Below are 11621 nucleotides of genomic sequence, written 5' to 3'. Positions count from 1 at the left end.
ATTGAGAATCCTTATTATTCTCTTATTTATTTCCGTAATAATGACGGTAATTATTCCGTCTTTTGTCTCATCCTCTTCCACAATCATGACCATAATTTTAATTTTGCCTTCTTTCAGACATATCATGAATCGTTGCATTCACTTCAGGGGAATGGAACAGTAACCAATAAGACGAGCTTCATGACTTTTCATTAATAGTCCATTATTTTATTCAGCAACAAATAGGCATGATATCATTCAGAGTATTTCTTAAAACTCCTTTTACAATATTACTATTGTAACAACAAATCTGAAACTTGAAAATTTGCTGGGATATTTTCATGAATAATATTTTCTCCTTAAAATTTCAAAAGAGAATTAATTTCAAAAACTACAGAACTGTATTTATTTACAGTTTCAAATCTTGCAGTTTCAAATCTTGCAACTTCATGTGCATCTGCAGAACTGTATTTATTTACAGTTTTAAATCTTGCAACTTCAAGTGCATCTGCAGAACTGTATTTATTTACAGTTTCAAATCTTGCAACTTCGAGTGCATCTCAGAATCGTACTTATTTACGATTTCAAATCTTGCAACTTCATGTGCATCTGTAGAACTGTATTCATTTACAGCTTTCAAATCTTGCAACTTCAGGTGCATTTAACAATATTTGTGGTGCAAAGCTAGCAGCCACTATATACAATAAATAAAACCACAATCGTTAAAGCAACATAATATCTTATTATTTGATTGATTCTTAGATTCAATAAAACACATACCTTTTTATCATGATGCACTTACATTTCAAGATGGACAAAGTAAACTCCATTGTTTACAAAAACGTGCTAGGAGGTCGATCATTCTTTTCACTTTGGAATAGAAAACATAATGATACATAGTCTGCTGTCTTTCTTTTCAAAACGCAATACTTCGAGCGGATTCGTTCTTCGAGCGAAATCGTGCTGATAACGTGTTATAAAATAAAAGGAAAATATATTAGATACAAAGAAGAAAGACAAGATGAGTTCAATCAGAACTCATTCATTCAGTTGAGTGCATTACATATTTATAGTAGAAGGAGCATCTACTCTGATATGGAAATACAATATATGATTCTTGCACACAATAAGATATTCTTGATATGGAAATATAGATTGCCGCCCAAGATAGAAGGTGCATAGAATGGAAATATTGACTGCCAATATTGTGTAATGAGATGGTTGTGATCTTCACCAATATTGCATCCTAAGGTAATTGAGATCTTCAATTGGAAGTACAATCTCTTTGGGGTAATGGACATCCATAATAAATATTATTTATAACAAAAGAGTATTTATCCCAATATTTGTTAATCTTTTGTCTCATGGCAATTAGCATATCTCTCATAAACTCAAGAAGTATCACTATCTCATGATATATATATATATATATATATATATATATATATATATATAATCCTTCCTCAATTTACCTAAATCATAATGGTATGATTTTTTTTTCCTACAAAAAAAGAAATACAATATGATTATTTTTTGGGGGGGGGGTATGAAAAATCTCATAGTATTTTTTTTATTAAGAATTTAGTTATTTATTCTTTTGAGAACACATTTTTTGTTTCGACGGCAATGGACATAAATAGAAATAAAAATATATTCAGAAAGAGAGACAAGTGACATGAACTCTTTGTTTTAATAGGATGAAAAATAACTTCACCAATGTATGTTTCACATTATCCTATTTATTTATATATACTATGCAAAATAATCCCTTTAAAGACCAAGCATAAGCAAACATTTTTTTGGGGCTTGATGGAGCTCAAGTAACCTATTATTTAATCAAGATTTGTAATTTTTTGACTTTTGAGAAAGTTTTGTTTCACCTATTGGATGGAGTTCACCCACAATCTAAAGACGTGCATTTGTTATTTTAATAGGCCTTTTTATTGATAGGCAGCACTTTGGTCATTTCAATGGATCATGTTGATTTTTTTATTTTTTTATTTTATTATTTTTGTGCCAAAGGACCACGTAAATTAAGAGCCCTTCTCCAGAAAAATATTGAGATGGCTATGCGTGCATCCTCTTTTTTATGGCCTAAAAACGATGTCATGTTATGAATGTGTTTCTTTCACATCTGCTGGCCCATGGCCTCCCGTCCTTGGGATGGGGTTGATGATGGATGATAAAAGAAAAACAATTATGTCATGCTCTAAAGTAGTTTTGTGTTCTATTTTTCTAGAATATAGTTGTTTTTTTGTGTTAGTATTGTATCGATTATCATCTATACTAATATGGTTCGAGAAGTATGAATGTATGTTAGTTCATATTAGTCACGAATTCATGTATAAATCATTTTGCAGCCAATACTCCTATTTCATTAGGGGGTGATAGTTTGGCCCTTGTTGCCAAAAATGCTCTGGACTAGTGATAGCGTTCTAATCTGGAGCACAAGTCAAAGTCAAAATATTCTGATCTTAAGTCATGACTAAGATTGGATCAGGTTGTGTTTGACCTAGCTAAACCTTACCACCTTGTAGGATGATCTTTAGTTAGCAGGTTATGGAGGGCTAGTTAGAGACCATCATGGGAGATAGCTGACTTGTTTTTATCAATTAGGATGTGGAGAGTTTTTTAAAAACAGCTCTAGAAGCAGAGGCACTCGCCCTCGAAAGACCTCAATGCTGGTTTCAGAATCTTGGACTGTCAAATTTGATTGTTGAAGGAGATAAATGTTGAAGTGACTACAAACTGTATATGTGAAGCTTTGCTGGGACTTAGTTCTCAGAATAATTCAGTCTAAATGTGTGCAAGCAGGGGCCGAGGGGGCCATGTTCCCCCTGGATTTTTAGAAAAGAGTACTAATTCTTTATTTTTTTATAGTTTTTATATAAATTTCCTTAATTTTTTCGGTTTTTTCTCTTCCCACATGTGAAATGTCACTATTTGGCCCCCCAAATATTGAGAACAATTTTCTTCAAGGTAAAATAATGGGTATAAATGTCATTCCAAATTAAAAACTAACTCCTCAATCCCTATTTATTATCTCCTTTCTTCTCTCTTATCTTTTCTTCCTATTTATTCTCTTCTATTTCTATAAACGTGGATTAAGGAAAATTTTGAAAAAAAAATCTTTTAAGGTATTCAAAATTTCATTCTTAATTAAAAACTAACTCCTCAATCCCTATTTATTCTCTCCTCTATTCTCTCTCATCTTTTCTTCCTAGTTATTCTTTTCTCTTTCTATAAACGTGGGTTAATGAAATTTTTGACAAAAAAGTCTTATTAAGTATTGAAAATTTCATTTCTAATTAAAAACTAACTCTTAAATGCCTATTTATTCTCTCATATCTTCTCTCCTTGCTTTCTTTCTATTTATTCTCTACCCTTGGGGAAAAAAATATACTACACAATTAGGTACTCTTTTTCTCTCTCAATTTATTTATCGTTTCTCTTTTTCTCATTTTCTTTGTTATTCTTTTTATTTGATTTTATATTTTATGTTTCTTTATTTTTTTCTACAATTTTTTTATGTGATTTTGTATTGTGATTTGGGAATAAAATATCTATAGTTAGTAAGGTAACTACCATTGGTTTGCATCTCTTACCCTAAAAAAAAAAAATTTGGTTTGCAACTCCTACCAAAGAAAATTTTGGTTTACATATAACTTTTTAGGGTTGAATTCTATCGTGCGACCCGGCGGCTTATGTGCGACCTGTAGCCCAAGCCTCCTATTTGTTCAGGGCGGGCGGCGTGAACTTTGATTCGATCTGGGTAATCAATCCCGCCGCTGAGATGCTCAGTTGACTCCTTAACCTTGATAGGAAGATGGCTTATCCCTTTTTTTCAAATATGTGTGGGCCGCACAAAATATTTGTTGGTTATTCCCTAATATAGTAAAATAATTTAGAGCTGGGATCCTCAATAGATCTTATAAGAACCTACACAATATGTGTGGCAAAAAAGCATTAGTGCTTCCCCAACGGGAAGGTTATCTGACTTTCATTCTTCGGCCCCCCTCAATATTGAATCCTGGGTCTGCCCCTGTCTGCCCCTGTGTGCAGGGTTTTCAAATCTCCAAAAACAGGAGACAGGACGTTGTTGGGGACTTCTGGATATAAAAAATAAATGGATCTGTGCGTGGTTAGGAGTCATATATGTGACGGATATTGTTCAAGCTGTTGTCAAGGGATCGCTTCATGGGGTACATCATGCTACTCAAGCACGTGCCTAAATACATCTTGCTTGGTGTACTGAAGGGAAACTAGACTTGTACATTCCAAAACCAAAGAAAATTTGGCCACTGGACATAGGTTCCAATCAACTTGATCTTAGTCAGAGGCCGACGTACCCAACAGTTACCTACGGTACGATCTAAAATACATCGTCAAAATCAAGTTTGAGCATGTTGAAAGATTAAAGAAGTCTCCGAATTTAAAATCGAACTTATCAAAGTAATTTTAAAGATATGATCATTCAAATAAAATACATATTTATGATATTTTCAAGAATTCTCATTATCTCATGATATATGATCCTTCTTCAATTTAACTAATTGATATCAGTGAATTTTTTTTTTCTTTTTTCTGTTGAAGGTGGGGGACCGGGGTGTGGGTTGGCATGAATTTATTTATTTTTGGGGTAGGGGACCATGTTTCAAAATATTTGAAGGTGAAAAACTATCCAGTAACTTCTGCACAGAATTAATCACCCTTAATCTACATGAAATGAAATTTTCGAACAGTTTTTTTTTGTCTAGAATTTATTGATTTATTTTTTTGAAGAACACATATTATTTTTATAATAATGGGAATAAAATAAATAAATATATATTAAGAAAGAGAGACAAGAGACATGAATTTTTTTTTTTATTTTTTTATGTTTTTGGTTTTACACTGATTTATTTATATATATTGTCCATTATAATTCTTTGAATGAACTTACAGAAGCAAACATTTTCTTTTCTTTTCTTCCCCACTTTGACTGTGGGAATCGAATAGAAGTTCAAGTAACCCCTTTAATTAGGATTTGTAATTCTTTTGACTTTGAAGAAAGTATTGTTTCAAGTTTCAACTACCGCTGGCCTTCACCCACCATCTGAAGACGTGCATTTGTTAATTTAATGGCCTTCACGTTTTGTGACTTGTGAGTTTTACTTCTTTTAATCAATCATATTTAAATGGATCGATAGGTCAGTACTGGATCATGTCAATTAAGAGCGGTCACCCAAAAAATAAAAAATGCAGATGGCTATGGTAGTTTTTTTCTTTTTCTTCTTCTAATCATTCTATGTATTAAATATAGCACACACAGATTGGGTCTATTGTTAAATCAACCCATTTTATCTGGTTATTTTGTTTTGCTTGAAGAGTGAGTGTTCTTGTTAGATGGCTATGCATGCATGTTCTTGTTAATAGTCTAACAATGATGTCTTGTTATGGATGCGTTTCTGTCATAATAGTGGTAGTATTTTTTTTGTTTTTCTTTTTCCTAATCATTTTTTACATTAAATATAGCACATACAGATTGGATCTCTTGTTAAATCAACCCATTTTATCCGGTTATTTCGTTTTGCTTGAAGAGCAAGTGGTCTTGTCCGTGCTAGAATTGTTTAGTCTTGGAATTTTGTTATTGTTGCTTGTTTTTTATCGTCAAGAATTTGGACCAGGAATAGTGTGCATTGTAAAGATTAGGGGGCATTTCTAGGTGACAAGATCATTTGTGGGATTTGTAGGTTGATATACCAAATTCTATACTACACCTCCAATAGGGCTACAGAGGTGAGGTTGGTGCTTGCACTTGTAGTTTATAGGGTTAATACTTGCATGAATCAAACCCGAAAATCTCTAGTGTGAACATTGAGTTGCTGGGGTGCATGATCACCACGATTCCATCCCTCTTTTCTACCCAAAAAAATAATAATTAAAAAAAGGAAAAAAAAAAAGAAAAAAGAAGCTGATGTAATTGGTTTAGCCCAAAAATAAAAAATGCTGTAATTATCAAACAAAAGGCACTGGAGCTGTGGAGCATTGATTGACGGAGTGTGAGTGAGTCATGGAGAAGCGGGAGACTAGTCTAACAGCCAGTTGTTAGTAGGTTATTGTTGGTTGTGTTTTGATTCGTTTCATTTCTTACTCTCTGAACTCTAAGGAAGAAAAGAAGACCAGCAATGACGGAGCTCGATAAGAAGAAAAGAGGAGAAGATGCAACGGTAGTGAGCAACCTCACAGAGGACATCATCTTGGAGCTGCTTTCATGGCTTCCGGTAAAATCTCTTCTGAGGTTTAGGTGCGTATGCAAATCTTGGTGTGCTCTGATAGACCATCCGGATTTTGTTAAGATGCATCTCACCCGATCCATTGCAACAAGTAACAACCTAAGCATCGTCTCTGTAGGTCTAAATTATGAATATGACCATTGTAACAATAGCTATTACGATGGCTTGAAAGTCACTTCAGTTGACCTAGATGATTTTGAACAAAGAGGAGAAGAGGCGGTAGGAGTAGAATTTGATTATCCGATCAAATTCCAGGACACCTTTGACATGACTTTTTGTAATGGCTTAGTATATATGTTTCACCGCGACGGCGGCTTTGAAGACCCCGCATTCCTTTTTAATCCATCTACAAGAACACACAGGGAGTTGCCCCTTGCGTATGTAGAAACTGCCCGTCAGGCTGGTATCGGAGTTGGTTACGACCCTACCACCAACGATTACAAGGTGATAAGGGTTTTTATGAACCATGATGATGAGTACCTCTCCCTCGTGATGGTGTATTCTCTTACTAGCAATTCATGGAGAAGAATCGAGAACATTCCCTTATTTCACATCCAATACTGGATTGGGGTTTTTATAAATTCTGCTTTTCATTGGGTCTCACCGGATAATGTGATTCTTGCTATTGACATTAAAGCTGACAAGCTTAGGGAGGTGCCTCTGCCTGATCTTGGAAAAGATGAATTTTACATGACCATCGCGGTTCTAGGAGAAACACTTCAACTCTGTATGCTCTGTAACTACTCCAAGGTCCGCATTGACTTTGGGTGATGAAAGATTATGGGGTGAGGGACTCCTGGGAGAAGCAGTTCTCCATTGAAGAACCATCGGTGTCAGGGCATGTTATAGTCATACCTAAATGCTATTCAAAGAAGGGTGAAGTTCTACTCATGACTGGTGAATCTGATCGGGATTTCGGAGAGCTGGTGCTTTATGATCCCCATAAAGGAAGGGCAAGTGATCTTAGGGATCATGAGGATATGGAATTATGCATTGAGAATCTCATATCACTTGATACGAAACATGAAGCTGATGACAAAAAACTATGGGAGGAATGCAGGTAATCCGGCAGAGCAGACTTTACACTTCAAGTTAATATATCATGTCTAGAATTGTTTTCACATCGTTGAATTGTGTTTTTACACTCTTCTTATGAATTATAGTTTCATCTCAGAAATTTTCGTCAATAATTATTCCATTCTTGCAACCATCTAAAGCCGTAATGAAACCAATCAAAATTCAGGTGTCGGCGGTCGAAATAGAGGAAAAGTTGGTTGAAGAAACGAGCTTCAGTTTTAAGCTTAACGGATAATGCATTTGGTTGATGTGAATGGACTTGTTTTTAATTTAACTGTCAATTATAATGACTTGAGGTCTATCTATGTGACTCACATTTAAGTTAGTTGGATAAGAGTAATTAGGATTTAAGTTATTTAGAAAACAGTTAAGCAGTGAGATTGCGAAAGTCCCTTTAGGAAATTTGTCATGTTTTCCTTTTTAGACTACATGTTATCATCAAGAAGCTGTACTTGTAAGAATTTGTTTGGAAACAATTACTGCTATTGCCCATAATTTTTTAGATTACATACCCCTAACATTTCAGTTTTATCTGTTAAGTCATGATATCTTCACCTAAAATTCTTCAAAACTAAGAAATTCTTTCCTTCAACAGATCCGTTTTGGTTTATCTCTTTCTTTTTGTTTTGTGCCTCAATATTGGTACACAATATGCATTGGGAGTCTCACTTCACTTCATACTAAAAAAGGAGCTGACAAGGAAAAGAAAAAGGAAGAAACAGAGGTAATTTGATAGAGCAGATTTACACTTCAAGCTGCTCTATCATGTATAATTACAATTTTTTTCTTGTTAGTTTTGTGTTTACACTCTTCCACTTATCAATTATAGTTTCATGTAAAAAAAATTCTAGGAATTATATTATTCCTTTATTCCAACAATCTAAAGTCCTGATGGGATCAACCAAAACTTGGAACTGTTTACAGAAGAGTAGCTAAAGACATGAAAAATAGTTTGAGCTTAAGATGTTTTCATTTATCACAACACCAATGCATTTGGGTGATGTGAAATTGTATTATTATTTATTTGTCAGTTCGAAGTATTGGAGATCATTCCTTTAATTAGACTGCTAAAGCGCTTTTGGAAATTGTCTTGGTTTTCCTTGCTTTTCAAATACTCTTTAGCCTGTGCTGAATTCTGTTAATTTGTTTCTCCTCAGTATTTATTTGCTCATCCTTCACTGTTAATGAATGTTGCTGCTTGGAATGGTAGCCTTATGACAGATTTTGGAATTTGGGAATAGAGTGATGTATGGATCTCTTTCTCTATTGTTAACAACATTAAGATTTAGACTTATGTGATTCTTCGCATTAACCAGTGAAGATGTTTAGGTAGATTATCATTACAAGCACTGCCGGAGGAAGTTTTGTGATTGGTTCATATGTTGAAAAATATTTGTTCAAAATGTTTATATCCCACCAAGTGTGAAAAGAGATTTGGGTATTTGGATTAGCATTCTTGGCGAGTAGATTTGAACCTATCTTTTTGAAGTTAAGGTTTGATGATTTTGTTTTGATATAGTTATATTGTAGTTCTTTGATGTGATGATATAGGTTAAACATGTTGTTGATATGAAATCGTTGTTTTCAAGAATTCTTGTGGTATCAATTTCTGGAGTACATTTATATTTTGAGGAACATGTGCATGCAATAGAAAATCAAAGAATTGCCAAGGTTATAAAATTATATAGGAAATGGTGAGTGAGGAGATAACCAGTAATTTTATTCTTTTCTTTTCTTCTTTTGTTTGTTTGTTTGTTTTTTTGGAGATGGATAAAGAATTCATAACCGAACTTTGAAGAGGAAGAAAAGGAATGTGAACCAATTTGATTATGACCCTTTCCAGTAGGGGTTTGGATACTGGATGAGGATACACCCTACACCTTACTAGAAGTCCAAAAGGTGAGTTTCTTTGAAGCCTTGGAAAGACTAAGACTGGTGATTCATTCCAAAGCCTCACTCAAATTTCATGAGCTAGCTCCTCTATTCTTGGGTCCCACATTCTAGATATATCTACCTATACAAGAGTGTGTTTATGCCTCACTCTTTTGCTTGGTACAGTTAAAGACCTTGACCTAATAGAATTTAAATTACTGGAGAATTCTCTCTTTAATAACACCATTGAGTGATCTGCTTTATTTTATCACACTGCATCATTATTTTCATATCATAAAGATTTACCATGCTTGTTATTTATTATTATTATTTTTTTGGGGGGGTTCTCTGGTGTTAAAGGTCTAACTTTCTAGGCTCTTGTAAGCTCAACTCTTTGATTTAATGTTTCTCTTAGATTAAAAAAATACCAGGAGGAGGTTGAGGAGGTTGAGAAGGCTTACTTGTTGGACCCAAGCAGCAAGAAATTGAGGGCAGACCCCAGGGAGGGCACATCTCTCATGGCTCAGGAAGAAGTGTATACTCCAGAGTCTTTAGCCATGCCAATTTTTGCTCCCCAGTGGAACTTGACTGAGAAATCATCAGTCATCAATGATCCTTTTGTGTCTCAAGTCTGGGCCACACTTGCCCAGCTCCCTGTTGATCGTAAGGCTATGGCCGAGCTTGATGACAAGAAGTCTACTGATTCTGCTTTCTGGTATGCCCCTGAACTTTGTATATATTGCCTTCTTGTATTTCTGATTCTCGACCGTACTAACTTGTTTTTGTTTCCTGTGTAGTGCCTCGGCCGAGTTGCTCCCTTTCTTTGTGGAGGCAATCAACCGTGCATCTTGTTCTTCAACAGAGGCCTCTACTTGCCTGAAAAGAATCAATGAGCAGCATACTGAGATTGAAGGTCTTCATGACTCTATGAAGAAGCTCATGGGCGAGGTGGATGACCTCAAGAAGGAGAAGGATGTGCGAGTCCATAAGGAGAATTTGATCCTGAAGGAAAGGAATGAAGCACATTTAGAGGCCCAAAAGGCCAAAGTGGAAATTGCCCATGCTCGGGATGAAGCTGCTAGGGCCTGGGAGGAGTTTGCCATAGCTCAAGAGGAGGCCTCTGTATACGCCAAGGAGCATGCCAACCTCAAAAGGAAACTAAATCTACTACACTTGGCTTGGGAGAACACTATTGAGAAGGCCAAGGCCCAAGCAGTAGCCGAGTATCTAGAGAGTCTTGAGTTCGGGAAACTCGTAACTAGCTATGACTTCAAAGCCTTCAAGCTAGGTCTAAAGGATGTGTGGATGAACCTTCTTCGGGACTACCCAGATCTTGACACTTCAAAGTACGCCATTTGTTGCAACCCGGCCATCTATGATGAGTTGGGAATGGAGAGACCGAGCTGGTTCCCTCCAAAGGCTAACTCTAAGTTGGAGGTTGTTGGCAAGGAGAAAGGTATGGAAGAAGACGAAGTGGATGAGGTTAGCAAAGGATTCCAAGATGTGGCCAAAAATGGAGTCCAGGACAAGGCAACCCAAGAGAAGGAGACTAATACCTGAACATAGGAGGTTCCTGAGGAAAGGGAGAGGCCACTCACTCTAGACATTAGATATTGTGGGTAGTCTTCTGGAGCACTGGTGCATTGGAGTCTTGTTTCACTTGATACTAAAGTTGGAGCTGATAAGGTAAAAAAGAACAAAGGACAGAGTTAATTTGACAAAGTAGAGTTACACTTCAAGCTAATGTATCATGTTTTTAATATTGTTGTCATTTGTATTTGTGTTGCACTCTTGCACTTGTCAATTATAGTTTCATGTAGAAAATTTTGTTTGATAACTAAAAATAATGATCGCAAACCAACCGGGTTGAACCATGGTCGGTTCTGTTTATCCCCGTCAGTATCAAAATGAGAGGTCAACCCAAAAGTGCCCTGAGCACGAAGGGACTCAATAGTTTTGGAATGAAACGTGTTCCCGCTAAATTTGAGATAGGCAATCGTGCCTAAAAAGGAAATAGCAACTAACTCAAATTGTATAGCTACAAGATCTAGACTCAAAATTCATATGATTTGTTCATGAATTTCTTCTTGTATGACCTTCTTGAACTTAGTTTATATACTGAAGTTACTTTCAAGGATAAAAATTGAAGCCGTCGAGCACTCAATTGACGTAAACAACTAAAAATTACGTTGCATTATAGTGGTTAGGTTGGGTCGGATTGGGTTGAAGTTTTTAAAACCCTATTCTTCACTTTAATCTTGAATATCCTAAATCCCAATCCTGTTAAATCAGGTTAGATTGAGGCAAGTTAATTACTCAACCCAATCTTAACCTTGATTCTTGACTCTAACTACAAAATCAATGAAACAAATCATAATTTCATATTAAAACTATTATCTAAGTTGAAGCCCTCAACTA

The 11621-nt window shown here is 35.4% G+C and overlaps 1 protein-coding gene across 1 annotated transcript; it reads left to right on the top strand.

Annotated features, from left to right (window-relative positions):
• The first annotated feature begins 6146 nt into the window (after positions 1 to 6146).
• Positions 6147 to 7025, top strand: LOC149022057 (F-box/kelch-repeat protein At3g06240-like). The gene has a single exon (XM_089147535.1). It carries the CDS (start codon positions 6147 to 6149, stop codon positions 7023 to 7025), a length of 879 nt encoding a protein of 292 aa, XP_089003661.1.
• The last annotated feature ends 4596 nt before the right edge of the window (positions 7026 to 11621 follow it).

This window comes from Hakea prostrata, chromosome 3 (assembly GCF_041222555.1).
Source record: "Hakea prostrata isolate BN-2017 chromosome 3, UWA_Hpros_2, whole genome shotgun sequence".
Classification (NCBI taxonomy): Eukaryota; Viridiplantae; Streptophyta; class Magnoliopsida; order Proteales; family Proteaceae; genus Hakea; species Hakea prostrata.
This window is presented reverse-complemented; position numbering and strand designations above follow the sequence as displayed.

Coding starts and splice junctions, on each gene's coding strand:
- LOC149022057 (XM_089147535.1), top strand. CDS start 6,147: ATGACGGAGCTCGATAAGAAGAAAAGAGGAGAAGATGCAACGGTAGTG.